Source organism: Pecten maximus, chromosome 10, assembly GCF_902652985.1.
Source record: "Pecten maximus chromosome 10, xPecMax1.1, whole genome shotgun sequence".
In the NCBI taxonomy this organism is placed as follows: Eukaryota; Metazoa; Mollusca; class Bivalvia; order Pectinida; family Pectinidae; genus Pecten; species Pecten maximus.
In genome coordinates, this window is record NC_047024.1 from 28,784,384 (window position 1) to 28,808,603 (window position 24,220).

Consider the following 24,220-nt stretch of genomic DNA (forward strand, 5'->3'; position numbering starts at 1 on the left):
CTACCTTATGATTATTCTAAATTCACAATGATATGATTGAAATAATTCCATGCTGATTTATATTTGATCTGAGTAAATGTGATATTAAAACACCCAATATAGTGCAATATAGTTGATATATATTTGTTATTGGCTCAGAAAAACTCGCCTCATGGCGACACAAAAATTCGAAAAAAAGAAGAAGTTAAGTATCTATCTTTATCAAGGGAAAAGCATTTAAAGCTTCAAACATTTGACATCTTTAGCTGTTATAATTTGTAGGTTCGGACACTTGAAAACGTTATCTTTTGCTCAGGGAAAAGACACTTAAAAGTACTTGGAAGTATGCTTAATCTTACATTTGGTGGTATCGCCATTATGTAACTATATGGTATACAATTAATTCCAGTACAGTATATCAACCCTCGGCGAAAGATTCTTAAACTGCCAAAGACCGGGAGAGTTTCGTATTTTTCTACCTAATATTCTGTTCCCTCGGGTTGCAATTCCCATGCCTTGTTCCCAATGTGGTAAAATGTTCACTCCCTAAATCTAAAACCAATAAAATGTCTCTATCATAACCAAAGCTATCCCTATTTTAAAAGCATGAAGTGCCTTAATTCTCTAAAATCTCATTATACTTCTGCATATCATTTAATGATATATCTATACGTTAACTAGCTTGTTATAGTATTGGCATTATGATTTCTATGACTCGGTCTGGAAATTGCCTGGGTTTGTAAATGTAATATACATACATTGAGGAAAGTTCTCCATAGTCCGGTAGCCCTCTGCTAGGTATTTTGTTTGCTTCCTCCCCGTCCCTTTTTGCTGCCACACCCAAACATCTGGGAGCAAAGGGGTAATGCCTGGAAATCAAAAATATTAGTCCTTATCGTTACAATGTGTAAGTCAGGTACAACAGACACCGATGTGCTAGGGCCTAATGTCTGGAAATTAATGAAATGAGTCCTAAATGTGCTAGTCAGGTACACCAAACACCGATGTGTAAACGTCTATTGTCTCAAAGGATAGTTCACAAGATATCAGCACATTTCAGCATAAATTGAGAGTTATAAACAGTAGAGCCAAACTGAAATAAAGTGCATCACGTGACTGTTTCGTTCTTCTAGGACGCGTTGATGTAAAGGGCCTAAAGTAATGGTGTCTATGAAACCCAAATGAGACTAAAAAACCAAGAGATCCCGGAACATGACGTCCCTCATTAATGATTCATATCAGTCAAATGAAAGACTGATCTGTGGTCTTCTTTTTCCTTCTTTCACTCTCCTTTCAAAACATTTAATAATTTTATATAACACGATATAGCAGGAGTAACCTGCAATTGTCAAAATCCAAGATGGCCGCCTGTTGGCCATTTTGTTTTCCGATCGGTCCCAAAATGCAATATGCATAACATGGGACCAATGGACACGTACATTTTTAGAAATTTTAGAATGATCTCTTATGTACTTTCTGAGAAATACCGATAATAAACTTCAAATGTCATAATCCAAGATGACTGCTTGTCGGCCATGTCTCGCATAAGTAGGGACCTAGGGGAACTAATAGATGAAATTTGAGAAATATCTTGTCAGTTCTTTCTAAGAAATAGCGATAATAAACTTCAATCGTCAAACCCAAGATGGCTGCCTGTCGGTCGTGTTGTTTTCCGATCAGTGCTAAAATGCAATATGCATTAAATGGAACCTAGGTTAACTAAATTATGAATTTTTTGGAAATATCCCTTTAGCACTTTCTGAGAAAAAGTGATAACAGGAATAGTTTACGGACGACGGACGCAGGGCAATTTGAATAGCCCGCCATCTGATGAAGATGAGCTGAAAATCAATATCTGGAATGGGAGATGCAATTGCCTAACAATTCATAATTCTTGATATCGGGGTCCAAAATGTTACAATTTATCGGACAGGAATAAAGAGGTTCCGTGTTATATTATATTGGTGTCCATATTGTTATAATATATAGGACAAGGATGGAGAGGTTCCTTGTTATATTATATTGGTGTCCATAATGCTACAATATATCGGACAAGAAAAAAGGGGTTCCGTGTGTAATCATATTGGTGTCCATATTGTTATAATATATCGGACAAGGATGGAGAGGTTCCGTGTTATATTATATTGTTGTCCATATTGTTATAATATATCGGACAAGGATGGAGAGGTTCCGTGTTATATTATATTGGTGTCCATTATGTAACAACACATAGGACAAAGATGGAGGGGTTCCTTGTGTAATCATATTAAATAAAACTGCTTTGGATCAACTTCATCTGTCCGACTTCCTCTACTCTATTTTCCCCGCTGCTCCTAGCAAGTTTAGATTTGTTGTTCATATTTGACTCTCGTTTTATTAATTTTTGTTATAATATCAGTATTCTCTGTTGTTTTCCCTAAATGTTCATTATTTAAAACAATACAAATGCATACCTTCGACAGGTGTACATTTATTTACCATGTATTTGCTTATGTAAATAAAACATACGTTAAATTGTGTAATAACACACTACTCCTATAACTAACTCTCTCTAGATGAATGCTTATATGATAATGTTAATGTGAAAATATTTCAAACATGGGTTGATTTTATCTCCTTTCAATATTTAAAAAAAAAAATTTCTTAAACATGACGTAGGTGTTTAGTTCTGTACGATATCAGTCACAGGATCGACCTCAGAAAAAGTGATTGTATTTTCCCAATGGCTGTCACTCTTTCAAAACTGACTGAGTTGACAGGATGAAACATGTTTGAGACAAGCATTTTGTTTCAGGCTATATTCAATGGTAAATATTTGTCTCTGTGTTGCCCAGGGAGCTAGAGCTGATCTGAAGGAAGAAAGGAACAACACGTTAGCCTATTATGTTAGATTATTTCCGAGGAGCTATTATAAAAATCATGCAATATGAACTGTGTTTGTATCATTATTGTCAATCAATGATATCATCTCATCATATGCATGTCCTGTATATAGTTTTGGAAATGGAAATGATCGTTAAAAGTAAATTACAAAGTCGTGTTCTTTGTTACATTTCCCCCCTTACCCTTACTCTGTATAACAATGTAACTTATTTGTGCCAATTTATGTTTCGTGATGTCGTTCTTTACCCTAAATAGACGACATTTGAATATTTTTTATTCCTCGTTTTGTCGTCTTTCGCCCGGACATTTATTATTGCTACAGCAATTAAGTTTAAGATTCTTTAGATGTGACGAAGCCAAGATAGGCATCACGAGTTGCCCTTTTGGGGTGAACGAACAAAACAAGAATTAGGATTTGTTTTGTTTTTTAAATGATAATGATAATTACTTGATAAATACTTACGCACAAAATCTTCGTCCAATTTTAGGCCTGGCATTGACCATACCAGCAACACAAATTACCATCAATGTCAATACGAGGATATCAGGCGTTACTGCTGGCATGCTCTGAAAAAGAAAGTAAGTGGTCATTCATTTGATAACATGAAAATTATGTAATCAATATAAATGTCATTTACATCCTTTGGGGAAAAAAACAACAACAACAACAACAAAAAACAACGAAAATTTTTTGCATTCTAAGAAAAATGATATCACGAACCTATGTGATCTTGGTTATATCCTCGGGCAAGGCAATCCAGTTTATTTTATTACAAGCGAGAAAGGTCTCTGATGTTGTGTTTAATGATGTATCCACCAGCTACATCAAGAAGACCCCGTTTCAAAATGACCCTTACTATTCACAGAATGATAAGCCCAGTGGATTAACTTAGAGCAGCATACAAACAAAGCTTTAAAACATATATTAGATTAGATGCATATAGAAAGACTACATGATATAGATATTGACACTGTGAATTTATATTGGGATCATTAGCACTAGTAAGTATATCGCTGTACCATATCTAGATGACATTCTTTGTCTAGAACTACTACATGTCGATGACTTTAAAACCTATCCATCTCTAACTAGTATATTCTATACACTCATACTCGCTGTTTAATGTGGACATGACTACTTCTAATACCAAGGACTGTAATGCTCACCCACGCGATACGGAGGTTAATATCATCTCATAAGGTTTAAAAATATGTTTTAAAGATAGATACTGTGATTATTTGATTATTTGGTCAACGAAAATATAAAAGGTCTAGACCATAACGTAATCATGAGTGTATCAGGAAACCAAAGTCAAACCTTAAATAGAGACCGTCTGTCTACAGTGATCTGTTCTTTATAATTACAGTCAACCCTGTCTAAGCGGCCACTTGTCTGTGATCATCCTTTCCTTTAAATTACAACCAGATTTGAACCAGATATTATTTGTATGTGACCATCCTTTCTTTTAAATTACAGTCACTGAATCACTGAATCACTGGAAGACATCGATATAAGTCTTATTTGACTTCTTTGATGTATCTTGACGTTTTCCCACAGCTAATGATTCAGATTTGTCCTTGATATCACTTGTCTGTGACCATCCTTTCTTTTAAATTACAGTCAGATTTGTCCTAGATATCACTTATCTGTGACCATCCTTTCTTTTAAATTACAGTCAGATTTGTCCTAGATATCACTTGTCTGTGACCATCCTTTCTTTTAAATTACAGTCAGATTTGTCCTTGATATCGCTTGTCTGGGACCAGCCTTTTTTAGAGAACTGAATATATCTACTAATTTACTGTTTATAGCTTCGCTACTTCCAAAAACTAACAAAACAGAGACCACCTATCGAATCTCAAGCTACAATAAAATCTTTAAAAGAGACCGTCTGGATTTAGTACAACCTATATCTGTATCATTACGTATACATCTGTCACATATACATGGTATTTCTCTGTAACTAACGTCAAACGTACTCAAGAGACCACCTGTCTAAACTCATCATATCTCTGTTACTGGTGACTATAATCAAACATGCTCGATTGACCTTCAGCTCCTGTCTGTCGATTTCCTCTGGGTCACCTTGTCTACATTTATTACATGTACAGACATAATCTGTTCCGCCTTAGAGACGTGTTAGCTACTTAAGTTGTACAGCTCCCTGTATTATTTATTTATATATATAATATATTTCAACTTGTATAATACGTTTTGGCAGAATTTCGAATATTTCCTCCTCTAAATAATTTGACCTGCTGTTGTGTTGGTCCATAGAATCTAACAGTTATTATGACTAGATACATTTTGAGGGACACCTTTGGCAGATCTTCGAGAATGCGTCCTTGTTGATAAAATCAAAACTTACTGATCAAGCAGGCTCTGTTTTCCATTGAATCTATCATAATTGTTTTTGACAATTTGCTAGCTTAGACATATACGAAACGATGTTGTAGTTGTGTAAAAAAAATTATGGTTACAATAACAAATTAATCATCGTCACGCATTAATATCTTCGCTATGTCTAGATCCCTGTCCATTTGAAATATTGCTTGCAACTGTATTAATACCTGTATACAAAAATTGCATGTGTCATAATATTCATTTCAGGGGGCTAAATTAATTAACATGTACATTTGTATATTTGTAAAAATAAGTATGTAAGTGCGCGCGTGCTTGTCGGTGAATTTAATGTTTTAATTACTCAACATGCCATACAATACAAAATATTGAGCTCTGTTAATTCATCCTTGATCTGGAAACATTGATGACTGTAGCGTCCACACAAACCAGGAAATTGGACACCATACAGAAGCTTACGTAATCCCTGTCTAGAGCATCTAGTTAAGGCCCTTGTTACGAAACCCGCATTTAGCTTAGCGTTGTAAGCCAATGACCTTTCATTACTTCTGATTACGTACGTTAAGTTTGAATTAGTAGAGATTAAGTTGTTCGATGGCATACCCGAGGGACTGCATTTAATAACAGTTTGATGTACGTACCCTGTAATACTTTAAGGCTGTAGGAGGTTCCATTCCAGGATAATTATATTGTATGTATGGTAATTGTGATATAACTTCTCTATCTGTGGTGCCTGATTAAGACCATTGTTTATGTATTCAACTTTTTTTCTTTCGTGGAGTTCAAAATTTTCAAAATTAGCACCTAGCTAATCCATGACTAAGAATCTCACATTTCGCGAGGAAATTGCCTTTTAAGGAGACACAATATTTTTAAAGTTTGTTCCCTTAGTGACAAAGAGAATAAGACAAAAGTGACTCTAACCAGACATAATGTCGTACCGAGGACATTTCCTGAATAGTACATATACGAAATATTTCTATTTCAGTAGAATATCTATTTCAGTAGACCTCAATGACAACAGTTCAAGGTTTTTTTATTTGAATTTATTAACGTAACACCGTGTATGTGTACCGTGTTTCTTTATACTCATACTTGCGGGGGTATTAGCCAGATTTCTGTTACTTTATGGTCATTCAGAGCTCGATCGTCTACAAACTTATCTTCAATTCTCTTAGACAACCGTTTGGAAATGTCCACTATGTTTTATGTATTGTATGCTACCAGATAATGGTAAAACGTTAAAACAGCTAACTGTAAACTACTAGGCATAGCAATGCAGTAATATACTTATTTTAAGGTTAAATTAACTCTTACGATGCGGTTCGGATTACATGTCTATGTTTATTTTTTTTCTTTACTGCATGACATGCGCAAAACGCTTTTTATCAAATAACGCCAACTTAGGATTTGTGCAATTGGCGGTCTCCATTAGCTTTGCTTGGGTACATTTCCATCATTAAATAATATCGCGGTCATTCAACCCCTCAAACCACCCAAGTAACTAGCTATAATCATACTTCATGTTTATAACAATAACTGTGATTATCCGAAACACATCACGTGGCCGGGAAATAAAACATCACATTTCCCGCGAGAGTCAGGGAAATAAAACATCATATCCCAATGGAGTGCGTGCCCCCATGGCGACCCTCTATCTTATTCTAGCAAGAGTTATCATTCTTGTCATTTGTAAACAAAATGCATTGAAATTGTGAATAAATTAAAAAGTCTATTTCATTTGTAAATTGAACTGGACTTTTACTTGTTTTTTTTTCTGCATGATAGACAAACCATCATATTACACTACCTAGAGGGCCATACATGTATAATATTTGTGTTTATGCGAAGATATTGATGACTCGATTCCTTACGCAAAATACATTTCATCACAAAAACTTAAAACAAGGTGTAAAATGACATGATTTCAATAATCATAAAACGTTTAAAATCACATGATTTTAACAATCATAAAAAAGAGAAGAAATTTCCGGCGTAAATTATCATCTGATCAATATATTGAAAAACAATGGCAGTAAAGTATATATATATATGTCAGTCTATCGATTAACGATAACACTGCGTAATTGTAGCATTTGCATGGGCGTCCAGCTTGAAATCTTTCACGTTCTGAGGATGGATTGTAGTAGATTTATTATTACATTACATTCACTGAAACACCACAGAATGTATCTCATTCATATACTATTTAATAAGACCTAGGTATGTGTAGAGCTTTTATCTGCCTTTTGTACTTTCTATTTTGATTTGTTTTGCAATTTTAACAGGGTTTAAACTCCATCAGGTAAAATATATTAATAGCCAGCGCAATTAGGAATTCTATGTCAAGCACAGTTATTGTGTATGTAAAGCGTATTCAATAAGTTGTCCGCGAGATAGTTATTGAAATCGAAGAATTAACATTTAAATGCAAGATCAAAACAACATAGAAGTGTCCGTTGCATGCAAGAGTCTTGTAGATGCTCTTAAATGTGCCGGTTATGAATGGGAAATGAAAGCATTATCCATACACTTCAATAAGATATTTACATCTTGTTTTTGGCTATGAATCAAAGATGAACATTGTTCCCTGGACATTAAACCTTCTCCAACTCATTACAAACCTATTTCTTAATGTAGATGATTATCTTCGCTGAATGCCATTGCCTTTCGTCAATTCGATAACGCCCGGATAATACCATTTTAAAGAGAACAATACTTGAACGATTTTGAACTCATATGACAGAACATATATTGTCATGGAACCATCTATCATTTTTATAATAGGAAACGCTCTAGCCTCAAATGTAACGCAAGCTGATCTGAAAGGTTAGCTTCAGCCTTTGTGTTCCCGGATCATATTGAAGTTGAAGCATGTACAACTATGGTAATCGGATGAAAGTTGGTTTTTGATATGCGTTCTAACAGCATATGATAGCGGATTATGAGCCACTCCTACAGCGAATGCGTATATAACTGATGTGGGATGTTAGCGGTATCAAAGATAACACAACGGTCAGATACATGTCAATGAGATACTGGCAGTACTCAACCAGCAGATCGCCTTTTTGTCCATATCACTACTCTATTACAAACATACCCAGATCTGGTATATAAAACACAAAATGATGCAGAAATTAGTATGGATCCATTTAGATCAATGTATCATAAATATTGTTACCGTACCATGTGTCCAACACAGTGATATCGAACATTTTATCAAATCAGAAAAGGACTGAAATCGTCATATACCTTGAGATTTTGATAGATAAAAGCTCCAACCCGAGGTACAATGTTCTTGGTCGTCTAACCATTGGCTCTGTCACAGTCTTGGGTAACATAGCCAAAAATATCACCCTGAGAAATGTCTCTGTCACGTCCTCAAGGTAGGGGCGGATACATCATTGTATTGTTGAAATGACATCATTGTATTGTTGACGTGACAATATTGTATTGTTGACGTAACAATATTGTATTGTTGACGTAACATAATTGTATTGTTGGCGTACTTTCATTGTATTGTTGCCAGCACGTGCTGCTTTCTGTCATACCGCAGGGGTTCACGGATAAATCCTGAACTGGAGACAAATCTGTGAATGATGGGAGAACCATGTATCGCGCACGGGAGATAATGATTCGTTTGTCATAGACGGATGATATTGAACCGTGTGTCAAACATGGAAGGTTCTGTACTCTTCTGTCACACTCTGATTGGGTATCACAGGCTAATTGTGTGTCATTTTGGTTCATGGCGTAATTGCGCGTATAATTTGAAAGCCTACATGTTAGAGAAATACGCAAACTTTCTTAAAGGGGCATTCCTTCGTTTGAATAAAGTTTAGGTCGTCAAAATTAAACATTGTGGAAAATATGTATTTTTTTCCAAATAGTAAAAGTTACAATCTAATAAGGCAGTTTTACTCACAAGATAAACCAAAGTTCTTCGAGTATTAATTATCACCAAGTAGCGAGCGCAAAGACATATGGTATTTGAATACGATCGATACGCTTTTTCAGAATGAAGGAATACCCTTTAATGGTATAATATACATTATAAGACCTAAATGCCATGGCAATTATCTACTTAAACATCTTCAATGTACATTGTATTTACAAAGGGTAGGACATGAAGTTTTATCTTTCGGACACAACACGTAAAATTCCTTTATATTTTAAAATATCTATTTATTGTGTTATTATTGGCCTGCTGACGATAGTTTTAGTAACACAAGTTGTCACTTTAAACTAGGAAGGTCACAATGTTTGACATTTAGTATATTGTTTATTTCACTGGAACTGACACCCACTTAGATATGACTTCAATGAAGTACATTGTTTCATTCCCATTAGTTTTAATAATAAATGACGGTTACAACTGTTTGTCTGATTGGAAATGTGTCTACTCGGACAGCATTCTTCGGCAGAATTGTTGACAGAGACGTTCAAGAGCGAGTGGTTTACTTCGGAGGCAAAATCAATGGCGATGAGTGTTCATAATCAATTAACGATCCATATTATCTGCATTTAAAGTCAAGTGCTGGTGTTTATACAAATCATTTAACTCTTAATGAGAACTGGATGCCAGATTCGTCAGATGAATTGGTTCGTAGGAATGATTTACTCAAGTATTGGATATTAACAAACATATTACATGGTGATCATTAAGCGCGGGAAAGGTCACCATCCATTTCCGGTACACGGCTAGGCAAATCGATCTTAAGCAAAAGTATTGAATTGGACTAGATTTTATTTCTATAATTCTCGGTATGTGTTTTGCAAACCGTATGGTTGACAAATCAGTAATACTCATGCAAAACTTAACGGAATTGTTTACTCGGTATGTATTTAAAATTTAAAAGAAGAAATTCTGACAAACGATCTGTATGGTAGAAGAACAATTGAAAAATTAACAAAATGAAAATCAAAATAAGTATACAAGCATTGCAAGATATATGTGAACGTCATACTATTGCACTTTATGACATATTGACACAAGCAATGTTGGGAAAATGACTAATCATCACGTTAATTCAAACATCGTCAGACAAGCCAATCACAAGGAAGTGTCAGGAACCATTCAACATGGGTTTAGTCTCCGGTGAACATGCCTCAACATACTGATGCCATTTCTGTGGTAATTAAGCATCAGAATCAAACGCTAATCCCCACGTGGCCAATACCTGAGATCCCTGGTGTGCTATACCATTGTTCCGTAATCATTATTAACACACCTTGTCTGTAAGAACTTTCTAAGTTGTTACTGAAGTATCTAAAAATACATGGATTTGCTTGTATTTTGGGACACATTACTTGTGCCGGTATCTTAAAGGAACACAGTTAGTAAAGTTGATGTAATTTAGTTTAATGGTGCTATGTGCACTTGGGATTTGTGCTTTACAAATACAATTAATTACGACACAAATTAACGACAAGTTTTTTTAACACCACGTGATGATTTGTTTTATTTGTTGTAAATTGGATTGTTTCGTGTCGTGTTATTATTAGGCACAGGTCATTTTCAATTCTTGCATTAGAATAGTTGATATATTAAACCATCTGATCAATTTTAACATATTCAATCTGTTTATTATCATATCTTACCAAATTCATAGCCCAAATCTTTACTTAGCTGACATCAATATCTTTTAAATCACACTACATGTATATTGGTGTACATTCTATAAAATTTTACACTTTGTAATACACTGTATTAGCATATATGCATATTTGACTTCAATGTTGCTTCAATTGATCAAATAAGTAATACTTGTGTGATATATACAAGTATTCAGATCTTATCTACTAAATCTTATTTTCAATCACAGTGATATTTCGTTTTCTGCTACTTGACTCTGTGTACATGAATGTTATTAAGTTTTTGTTTCCTGTGATGTTTGTTTTCATCCTTTTTAAATGGTTTTTATTTATGTTTTACTCTGTTTGTCACAATAATAGCACTACAGTGCTAATGTTCTTTGCATACTATGTGCGATAAATAAATGTTCTTGTATCTTGCATTTGAACCCATTGTGGTCAAAAACACTGTTTGGGGAAGCGGATAAGATTTTGCAAAATGCACACGGCATCATGCACCCAGCAGACCCTAGGACAAGGCAAACACACCCCTACACCTTCAGACACCTATCTGCCACCAATGACACATACAAATACTCCTTTTTCCCACACACAATAACACAATGGAACCTCCTCCCGGTGGCAGCAGTACAATGCACTACACTAGAGATCTTCAAGGCACATATACACAATGCAGCCCTTGATGATCTCAAACACACACCGTAAACACACCCTCATAATGTTTTTATCTTGTATGTAGTTTCCACTAAAAAAATAAAAAAAACTCTCACTGTACCCAAATCCCCGCACTTTTTTTACTTCTTTTAAAAGCATACAACGATCCTTCCTGTTACCGTAATCGTCATTTTTGACGGAGGTTCCATAATAAAAGAAGAGAAGAAGAAGAAGAACCACAGTGTATAATATTAGAACCACCGAATATAATTACTGAACGGCATCATATGATTAATAAATAACAGCATATGATTAAACTAAAACAAATAAGACAGCTCTGGCGTTCCATACGTTTATATATAACTTATCACATGTGACTTGTCCTGGCCTCAACCTAACCATACTAGAAGAATGTCCGAAACGCATCTGCCTAATCATTGTACAAATGTCTGTTTATGAATACATGGACCACAACACATATATTTAATATCTTGTACATTACCATTACAAAATGTTGATGATGTTTTAAAGATTATGACCAGCACACTTCTGATCAATTCGATACGTACTAGAGCAATCCGCTTATTTCTAAAGGCAATACAAATCAAGTGACGTGGGAATGGGTAGACGAAATGACCCTCCCATAAGTACATCAATACTGCTATGTTACATGAATTATTGCATAGCATAAAATATGTTTATGAATTATAAACTTTTTTCCTTTTATTGAATGTAACCCTTTCCCTTGTATGAAGTGTTACCCTTTCTTGTATGAAGTGTTAGTCTTTCTTGTATGAAGTGTAAAACTTTTCTTTTATGAAATGTTACCCTTTCCTTTTATTAAGTGTAACCCTTTCCCTTGTATAAAGTGTAACCCTTTCTTGTATAAAGTGTAACACTTTCCTTTTATGAAGTGTAACCCTTGTATATGTACTCTTGCAAACTCGACTCCATAACGTTAAACACAATCGCTATTGAGATTAGAACGGTTTGGTACAAATCTGGTTCTCAGGTTTAATCGTCCACTAGTGCCTACCCAATGAGCCTACGATCTTTATTGCTACTTAAGCCTGTCTTTTCTAGAAGACTGAACTATCTCTAGATACCGTTCCAGTCCTTTCTATATACCAGATATAAAAAAGTCTGTCTCTGGGTGTGGCTCAGTACGGACCGACCTGCAGTATTAGTGCTAAAGATTAGGTCAACGATTACTTTTATCAACGTCACATTAAGTCACGTGGTTATATTATGCTTTCTGAGAGGGTGCTTATAGCTTGAAGAGTTTAACTCTGCCGGATGCAATCTAAACAATTTTGTGACGTATCGTATACCATAAGATAACTACATCTTTGTGAGTTATCAAAATCGAATAATTTGTCAGTAACAAATGCAAATTCTTCAGAAAATAAAAAGGGATGGACAAATTTTACAAGATATTCAAAATGCCTGACACATGTTTTGACGCATACCATAAATCTACATCTAAAGAACGATCCCTTTAAAAAAATGAACGATAATTCTAAAATGACATAATATTGCAATAATGATGAATTTTCAGAATGTCTATAGCCAATAACTGTACCGATAATTGATAGACAAAAAATGGATTTAAGAACAGAAGCAAACAAATGTCACAAAATGTAACTATTGAATCAGATTTACTGAATATATAAATATTTTTTTTCTGTAAAGCGATCTTATAAAAGGTGTGTTCGATTAAGTGTTACATATGATTAGTACTTAGTTCGTTTAATTATCAATACTAGTACTGTGTTTTACATGTATTAGTACAATTGAAGGACATTTATTAGAAAATAACTGCTGATGGGAATTATAGAAACTCATTAGAGCAATTCTAAAATGGAGGTTGTTTTCCAAATCGTATTTCATGAATGACGAAGCAAACAGAATTGCAATACAATCTTGCTTGAGCTGTTAAACATTATACATTTAGCACTGACAGAAATCCAAAATAGTCACATTCAAATACGCCACAACACTAATTTAATTTGACAAAACGGGAAAGCTTGTGGGCTTTTTTGGTAAATCTTGCTATTTCTGCTAAAATTAACCATTAACTGAGAGAAATATTTACAGTAGCCAAAATACTTCTTACGACGATTTGCCAATGCTGAGATAACATATGTACAGTTTTGAATTTTTTCAGTGAGTATTTATTATGTAATCTATATTTCTGAAAAATACTTCAAATATACCAACAAAACAAATGACTTACGCATGTAATAGTGTCACCGAACACTTACATATAAGGAACTCGCGCCAGGAAGGAACCAGGAGACGTATATGTGCTATACAATTACTTACGTTAATATGTGTTTTGGGCTCCATTTCGCTGTGGATGAAGATAGTTTTAAGCTACTGCTATTCCAAGAAATGAGCTGTAATGAGCAATATATCTATTCTTCATTATGTAAAATATGTTCTCACAATTTCTCAATAGAAACCTAACCACAAAATGATACTGAATCTACTCTCTAATAAAATAACAACTTCGCGAAACATGATAATCTCTCCCCTGTGGCCCTATTCAGTTTTCTTTGTAGGGATTAGAGCATGTGAATGGCATTGAGTCTATGCAAGCATTTAGGTCATAGAGAAGCTTGTTTCCTGACGTTACAGCATACGGCATGGAATATTAACGTATAGCGGCCAGGAAAACATTTAAACAAAACTCTTCGCTATTTGTCTCTCTAAATGATATACGATACAATATGTTATTATTTACGATTAGGAATATCTTATCTCCTAATAAAGAATAAAACAATATGAAATCATTCAATAATGCAATGATTGACTGGTTGGTAATGGGACAGATGTCTGATAACCCTATACGATATAATATTATTCTATAAATGTTCCTGGCACTATCATTTATTTCAGAAAATTATCGAGATAGCCAGACTAGATAAAATACAATTTGTGTCATCTCCATTACTGTAAATGAAATGCTACGAGATACATTTTATATATAACAATGAGCAAAAGACATTAACAACGAACTGTTTTAACATAACCGAAATAGGTATTTTATAATTGTTTTACATTTTAACCTGAAAGGCGTTATTGAACACCAGCAAATGGTATATATAATACAAATAGGTGCCTCATAATAAATTTACATCGTAATTATTCACAATTCTACTTCAAAGCATAAAATAGATGTCTAACGAATTTGAAATTAAACAAATAATAAATATCTTTGTTTACAATTACTTGTTGTATTTGATACCAGTTTTTAATGGGTGACAGGCGTTGAATTACAGCGCCAGTATCTGGATATTGTTTAATACAGAAACGTGACATTCCGCTTTGCCGATTTGGCTAATGTTGACAAAACTAATTCCAGCAATCAGTTGTGCTGTAATATTTCTTCATCTATTTCAGAAACTTGACATGCATGAGTAGGTGTAGAATGAAGCTATATGGAATTATTTAAATTAACATTAATCAATTTCGCATTTGTCACTGTGTGTTCATTTGATATCATTAGATTAAAACAAAATCTGAGCTCAAAGAGGAATATTTGAAACGTTTATCATTATGACTTGTCGCGTTCGTTGAAAAATAACACAAATATGTTTGTGGTTATATTCCATTTGTATATCGAGTTCCCTTTTAGAAAATATTCTACTTACCTGGAATCGAAAATATTCTACTTACCTGGAATCGAAAATATTATACTTACCTGGAATCGATAATATCAACGTCTACTTGTCATTCAATTAGAAATATTTTAACTGAAATCGATATGTAGTTCCTGCAGACACAAATTTATTTCAATAAAAGTATTGTAATTTTACCAGTTTTTCCAGGTTAAATTTAATTTCAGACATTATAGCATTGACTAAAATGAAAAAGCTCATACATCATTTTAGACGTAAAGCTTATTATCTCAGCTCTGATTGAATTAAGAAATAACCCACTCAGCCTACGGCATGTGTTCGCTTGGCGTATCTGTGACTATCGGTGACCTACATTTGAATGCAATTTACTCTTTGAACGTAGTCAATATGGAACAGACAATGCTGATTCTGAGACATGATCTCTTCCATCCCTTTGTTATGTGTTGGTTTGTATTGTCCCTCCTATACCGCCTGTTGATCTGATTCTTACTCATTTTGATCTCCCGACCGATTCTCATGTTTTGAGGGATGTTCAATAAAAATATTGCCTGCTGATTTCTGTACATGATACATACCTCGCACATTCATAACTGATATTTTTGATCTGTAATCACATTACTATTAAGATTTTGTAAAAATATTATTTTTAGATATTTCAGACAATTTTTGCCATAATGTAATTATGTTGGATAACACGCTTTCGAAAACATAATAATTACCAGATGTATTGGAGCGTAAATGACGATGTTTGTAACATTAGTTTACTGTGAAACGCACGTGCTTTGCTGATTTCCGTTGCTTCTGGTTGCATTTTTACGGCGTTAATCCGATAACAAGGCATTATAGAATACGTCAGTAGTTGTGAAATTAAACCTTGACTAAGTGCGCTGGCACTTAACGACGAAGTGCGAGTACTTAAGGTATTATGTCTGCACGATTCCACCGTGTTGGTGTGTTGTGTTAATTGATATTACCTGACCGGACAGAAGTATTATTTCTGATAATTCCTTATGCACTGATGCTCACGTTTTACCCTCGAAAAGATTGATCGGAACTGAATGAGGAATCATATAGACAAATGTCAAAGGTCACCGGGCCATGTCGTTGAGCCACGATAACACAAAGAATTTCAAACAATTATATTCAATTAGTCATTTAACGACCGAGAATTAAATCGTATTGTAAAAAAAAATATCGGACGCTTCATAACTGGATTTGTTTTCTTTTTCTATTTTCCCCAGCACGTGGACAGTTTATATATACATATATATATTTTTTTTGCCAAACAATACGACAATTGCTCGCAAAGAAGAACTGATTGTGTATAGATGAAAGTATGTTAAACCATCTTAATGATATATTACATACAGAAAATTTACTCGTCATCGATCGGCAGCCAAAACATAGTAATGAGTCTATATAAAACAAAACAAAATGTCTGACAGTAAAATGGTGATTATGGTCACACTAAAAGTGTTTGATATTCCTTTCATAACGTGTTACCATGTTAGATGGAAGTTTGAGTAAAGCGAAAACCGGAAGGAAACTTCCTCAATGTAATTTGCCCTATTGGCAGTACACATACGGTCTAATTTCACTTCTGTAGGTCAACGGTGGTGCCATTTTGTTTGACTATAGACTCTTTACGGATTAAAGCAGTCAAATAAGTGTTCAAAGTGTTCATTTTTGTTCATTTACCCAATGAACTGACAGCGTATCCGTATACGTGTCAAAAAAGACACACAACGAATGTATTTCAGTACTTGGAGGAAATTGGATACTAATTAAACATATATTGTAATATATACAAAGGATTGGTATCTTTCAGGCATGGATCACTAAGTATTGTCCAATGTACAGAAAGCGTATCAGTTTTTTTGTCAAAACGACACACACAAAATCTATTTTTGTTACTGGCACGAAATAGGTCACTAATTGTACATATATTGTGATATCTACAAAGGATTGGTATCTTTAGGCATGGCTCACTGAGTATAGCCAAATGAACGGTGATCTAACCAGACATTGACGGAGACCTGGTTATATCGTCGAGGCGAGGACAATAGTACTAATTATTTCTCTATTAGATAACATTAACTCCAGTACTATCGATCTACGATAATATAACGCTCACGAGGATACTATTGACTTTGGTGTGCTGCTATTTTCCTGTACCATGCAGCGAATACACATGCCCAATTCCAATATACATATGCCAAGAAGAGGTGTGTGTCGTTCGATTCCTATTCAGGTTGATTTGCGTTTCTGAGATACCATATGTGACGGAACTTCCGTATGATGTTATGTTTGGTAGCCACCCACTACTTCTAAAATATCAAGTTTTAAAATTACTCCGGAAGTTCACGGGAAATAAAAAAAAAAATTACCGACATGATAACGAAACTCTAGTTCAAATTCAAAAATCAAAATCAATTAAACGAGGAAACGAGGAATACAATAATAACAAAAATATAGATTTACATGTTATCCATTGAAAACGTATAAGGATAATATGACCAGATGATTCAGTATAGCAAGCGTCTTCCTCGCCATGTAAATCTAGGTAAATCTGGGTTAAGTCACAATTTCAAAATGAGAGGTAGGGTGACGACAACGGAACCACTGGGCACGGCATCGAAGATATCTGACTTCATATCGTATAAGGACATCGAATAGATGTTTAACTATCCTATGGTTTTCCCCAACACTTCACATACGTAGAAATCATGATGACAAGTATGATGTCATTTCTATAGTGATGACGAATGTTCAGCATAACTATGGCCCTGCGATTGTAATAGCAAAGCAAGTCATTCGTCTTCATTTATCTAATCCAACGAAAATGATTGAAGCCCAAACCTACATGTAATTAAGTACTCTTTCTTGGTAAGAGTGATATCATATACGTCACAGAAACACTAATTAAAATATAAACCATGCAAGTGATAAACTAGGTAAATACCACAAATACGTTTCATAATTAAATACCTTATTTAAAATAAAATGTTTAAGATAATATGGTACCTTTAATGTTCATTTTGATTTCGTTTACAGCTACGGACATAAATAACTTGACAGAGTTAAATGCACACAGGATTTGCCAATAAGGCCAGGTGTTGTTTGCATGGTGGTGTTGTTTGCATGGGATTCGGTGATGGAGATAAATTGAATTTAGTTCGATTTCGGTATTTGGTACATTCTTTTAGAAACTTTAATTAATTAATTAATTATGTGTTTATATACATGTATGCTGCATATCGAGAGAGGTCAATATGTTGTCCAATAGAATGATTACATATACATGTACATGGTGCAAAGCCAAATACCGCGCGAAATGCGCTAAAATATATAACCACTGAAATATGTTAATTCACAGTATCTGTTCGGTCTTGTCTTATAAGAGAGTCTATTTGGTGGTTCGTTATACGCGGATACGTACGCATATAATTTTATCTGACTCAAGGTAGAAAGGACGCTTCCGTGCGGACTTACTGTGTCGGTATCGATAATTATTCAGCAGTGTTTTTGTAGCATGGTCAGTTATTTAGCATCATCTGAGGAAGCAGAATGACACTCGTTTAATTCTTCTAGTTCAGTAGATATCCAGTAATCCAAGAAGCATTATGTTTTTGACCATCCTTGCGGTATTGTATTGCTTACTTTCAATTACACAGTGTATCAAGATATAATATGCCAGTGTTCCGTGGTTGATTATAAGCATACAAATACTGTACCAGTGTTCAATATGACATGCCTTACGCTAAATTTTAAGCAAATGTCTGGACCTTTATTCATGAAAACGTACTAATGCTAAAAAAAACCCACATTTTTCTTAAACTTGAATACTTTTGGTGACGAATCTGATATCTAAATTATCATTATTTCCAAAGATTTAATATCATTTCGGAAAGACTTCAAACGAGATATTATTTTCGATGTTTAGGTTTCTTTCAAAATGTTATTTCAAAATCTAAACGAGTTTCAAAGACGTTTTAATGAGCACAGATTTCAACTCTGCACCGGTAATATATGGGCATGCATTGAAATCTACCAGTACATCACCTTTCGGACCACCGTTCAGAGCAGTATTACATTAAATTTTGCAACAGGACTATTTGAAGAATGAAAACTAATACAGGAAAAAGTGTTCCATGATTTTGAATGTGTTTTGCTTGACATAGGCTTAGGTATGTGTCAGTATTCCGCGTGGTATGACACACGCTGAAATACTTTTAGTATTCGTCAGTATTCGGTGTGGTATGACACACGCTGAAGTATTCGTCAGTATTCGGTGTGGTATGACACACTGTGAAGTATTCGTCAGTGTTCGGTGTGGTATGGCACGATCTGAAGTATTCGTCAGTGTTCGGTGTGGTATGACACACGCTGAATATCGTGACCCTTAATTTAAACCACAATGTGTCATAAGTATAACGATTTGATTGGTCCCAATATCAACATCCGTTCAAATGGCCATAACTCTGTAAGAACCGTCCAAGACCTCATTGATGTAAGGCTGTATACAAAGTGTCATGAAAACCGTTTATGTTTATTCAAGTTATCTGTTTTACAACGACTGACAAAATGTGATATAGTCTTGTCAGTGGAGAGATGTTTTATAATTGTAATTTCTAGGCTTAAGGCTCGTTTCTATTGAGCCTCTGTTGTATATGTCTAATTACAACACATTACGTGTCGGTTCAGTAACACAACAGACACTGCCTTTGATGGTACCCGACACATCAATTATTTGTAAACTGATATTTACCAATTTCTGCCACACAAATTAATAAATAGCTATGCTTCTTCATGTGTGTATATTTATATATAGCCAAAGCTGGCAATTTAGACCTATTAGAGAAACCAAATAATTAGCGGAACTTAAAACCTATTTGCAAAGGTAACCGAATGCAAAGCAGAACCTTCAGTAACATAAAATGTCCATCGTCTAAAATGAAGCAAAACGACTATCTAAATAGTAGCATTTTTATTATGGATCTGGCAACGATATATATCATATGCAGAACACTGAAAATGCAAGTTCAGCATACAACTGTTTCGTTATTATCAGGGTGCGGATCTACAATTAAATTCAATTTATTGACTTTGTGTATTACAGCTATTCAGTACATACACCATACACCACAATAAATAGGCGGTCACTGCAATATATCAGTGTAGTACATCAATATCTATAGAGGATGGGAAATCTCTTAACGGACATTATATCATACTTTTCCTCACTTTTGTGGCATCATATACATATACATGTATTACATTGTTAAATCTTTAAAGTGTGTTGTACTAATTAATTGGATCAATTTCAATACCAGTTGTTTTTCCGGTAGTAATTTTTAATACATCCTGATCTTAAAACCTTGGACAAAAAACAGAACATGAAGCTGAAGGTATGCTAGAATAATGAAACTAGGCCCAAATAAACGTTGATAATAAAATCAACAAAAGAGGTGCGGCCCGACACATGTTTTAATTGATTAGGTAAGTTTCTGATATATGATAAATCTACATAAACTATTATTACGTCTGTAAATAACGAACCGTATGTCATTATTCAAAATAATTGTGACGTGACATGGAGGATAAAAGATCAGTTTGTCAGTGCAGCTAAAATGTTTGAAATTATCAAAAATATTAATATGAGAATCACATTTAATTGTTAAAGAACAATATCAAGAATACCCAAAATCAAGTACCTATTACTATACGTGTTTTCAAAACAATTCCACATTCGTAAATGTTAGTTGTTAAAAATAGCGACTGTTTCTATACTGTCAAAAATTACCTGCAAACAAAATTTGCTTTAAGCAAAACACCTCTCCACAGTTTTTTGTTCAGTTAACCAAAATAAAGTTTGTAGTGTTTTAATACACCAACAAGTCAAATTTGAACAAACCAGGCCGAAAACTAAATTTCAACCGATCAGAAACCATTCCAGATCAGCAAGTCTTTCAACTAGTAATCGATAATCATATAAGTATTTATAGCGTCATAAAACACCAAAATACCAAATTTGAACACAATCAAACAATGTCTAATGTATTCGACCAATTAGAAACCTCTCTTTGGTGTCCCGATTGTGAAATCAGTGAAAGGTAACCATATAAGTGTTTCTAATGTCACAATACAAGCATCTATTGTCGACCTATCATATGGCTCCATTCGGTTTCCATGGTGATTGAGCAAACAATGAAAGGTCGTTGGCCCTCCACCTTGTGGCAATACATACTGATATAAGTTTCGTTTAATTCCGCCTGTTTCGAGAATACTGGTATGGAAACATATCCGAGGCGGAAGAAACTGGAAGTTATGATATGACAAAATAAAATACAAAAGAGAGGAAAAACCAGAAATCAAACGGATATTGTTACAATCGAAATACGTGGAAATCTCACACAATACATAGAGTGTAACTCACATGGGGAAAATTACTGAAATTACAATGAAATGTTATCTTTAGATCATCATTACGGTGACTGCCCAGCGCTATAATTTTCTCAGTGAAAACTAGGTTCTCTTGTTATTTATGCTCTAGTCATAATTACGCAAAACAGTATACATTTACGAATGTGTTAAACGATGGCTTTGTTATAAAAACACGGGTTGAAGCCATTTTTCTGTTCATATCGCCTGCACAAAGGAAGTTGTTGCTCTAGTATTGGAAATCGACAATCTTCGATTTTATGAACTCATTCGGACAATGTTCGTCCTGATTATTAGTTACTGCCAAAATGAATGCGTATTCGCATACGTGACATAATGCAATCTCTATCTATGGCGACAATACGTCAAAAAATTAGAAATTTAAATGTAAGTAAAATTTGTCTAGAGTAAGGAAATGTAATCATCAATAAAATGGACACGTGTCAAGTAAACTTTGATGGGAAAAACAGCATAAATATTTGAGCATAAAAATGGCATAATGTTCAACAGAAATAATGAGGTAAAACTAAGGTGATCTAGTTAGATATTTGTTTTTTTGTACCGAATGAGGCATCTATCAACATGGTAGCCTTCTAATTTATGAAAATATGAACACAGGTCATCAACAAGTCAAATTATGTAAACACTAATTTCTTCACGCAAGGTTATGTGTATACGATGCATTATATCTACCAAATTGATTAATAAACATTTTCATAATTACTTTCAAATTTTCATTTTTTAAACATTGACTTCTTTACCAAAGAGGTCGTCATAAGCCAGAAACCAGTAGCTGGAATCATTGTGCTTGAATATGGTCCAGTCGGGACTTTCAATGACGCCAAGTACTGTAAAAATGGTGTTGTCCGGTTTCACTAAAAAGGATTATGTTCCGCGGAAATAATGAAACAGACAGCATTCTCGAAAAAAGCGAAAAGTAAATTCCTTGGTAATGCTGTTTACATCAAAAGAACAATTCGGTTAGAAAAAAAAGGGATTCTTATGAGAAGAAACAATAAAAAGAATTAATTCAACATTAGAATGTTCAAAGCCCAAACAGGTGTATATAAATCGCGTAAAATATTTACCGATATTCAGTGACTTAATAAAAAGGTAAAAACTATCGGTCATGCTAAGCAGTCAAACGTAGCCTAGTTATATACAAAAGCGTAGCTAAAGAACTCACCTCTAAACCGTTATAGCTGTTCGCTGCTGTTTCACTCAAGAATATTGCAGTGTGGAGGAGTTTCAAAGCCAGGGACGCTGTATCAAATGTTCACGAATACGTTCAGCAACAAGCTTTTAATTCGGTCTTCTTTTTTTCTTCTTGGGAAATGAGTTAACACCGATCTATTTGTCTTGTTGATCTATAATGACATTACTGTTCCATTGCGCCGATCCGTGCGTCTATCAGATGTGGCGTAACGTCGCCAAAGTTTCATTTAAATAGTGCCCGTTCGCCCGCTACACATTGATCGGGACTTTGTATGTGTCCGCTGGTTGGCCGTGAATACCCGCCGCCTTACATTACCATGGGGTCGTGCCCACGTTTGTAACGGTCCTGGTTTCTAACGTGGCTTCGCTAATAGGCATATCGTGCTTAACAAAACATCAGGATTGGTGAGCGGTGATGGAATTAAAGGCGCTAACTTAACTACAACGGTCCTGCGTCAGACTGTACCACGGGTCTATCTTTTTGTAGCAGTTAGGATTGGCGATAAAACAATAAAAATAGACTAAAGTAATAACTGCCCTGTGCGTCTCCTTAACATTTAGGTAAGTGTTCTTTAAAAATATTAACTTGACAAATTACTTATGTCATATTGGTATTATTTAATGCCAATAGTTGTGCGTTCCAAGGCATCGATATTTTTATGTTTCGGATGGTCATTCGGTGTAATATTTTAAATACAAATGATATGTGGAAAAAATTACACGACACCAAATGACATATGTTTAAAAAAAATTTAAGAATCTTGGCAGATTTGTAAAGCTTATTAGGTACAGTAACCTTAGATACATCTTAGGCACATAACCATCTCACTACCCCACTTGTACTCTTTGTATCGCTTTTTAGAAAATATTTTATTACATAAACCCTTCTTCGACATCATACACAATTACATTTTTGAAACGTTATGATGAATTATATATTTTAATGATTTATGTGGTATACAAATGACACGATGATATTGACACTGAATATTGTTATTTCTCCATTTAAACCATACCAGTATTTCTTTGGATATAAATGATATTTCATTAGTATATACTGGAGGTCTTGCGCCAGACGTTTTTTGTAATAACACTCTATCTATATATTATCTCGATCATATGACTTCCGTTAGGGATTTACAAATTATAGGTACTTACTTCCGGTCATATGACAGGGACCAGTTTCCAGAAATGGCCTCCAGTAAACACTTTTATTTTGTTACCGTTTCGTTGTTCATGTTTTTGCATTTAATAAACCGGGTTAGCCCAGAATATTTTCATTCTTAAGACTCAAACAATGTTGGTCTCGTGTAACATTGCGCCACAGATACTGTACGAAAGTATGTATTGTACAAAAGAGGTCAATTCAAGGTTAAAGAAATCGTTTTTTCCATAAAAACAGAGGACTTTGCGCTAATGATACTCTACTTGTGTTAATATACATATT

The 24,220-nt window shown here is 34.4% G+C and overlaps 1 protein-coding gene across 1 annotated transcript in view; it reads right to left on the reverse strand.

Annotated features, from left to right (window-relative positions):
- Positions 1-23,006, reverse strand: part of LOC117336414 — a 30,362-nt gene extending 7,356 nt beyond the window's left edge. Inside the window, exons 1-3 of the mRNA XM_033896924.1 lie at positions 22,745-23,006; positions 3,326-3,429; positions 738-848 (exon numbers count right to left, since the gene is read on the reverse strand). Of these exons, the coding sequence (XP_033752815.1) occupies positions 738-848; positions 3,326-3,426 (212 nt within the window). The 5' untranslated portion in view covers positions 3,427-3,429; positions 22,745-23,006. The remainder of the gene's footprint in view (positions 1-737; positions 849-3,325; positions 3,430-22,744) is intronic.
- Positions 23,007-24,220: the final 1,214 nt, after the last annotated feature.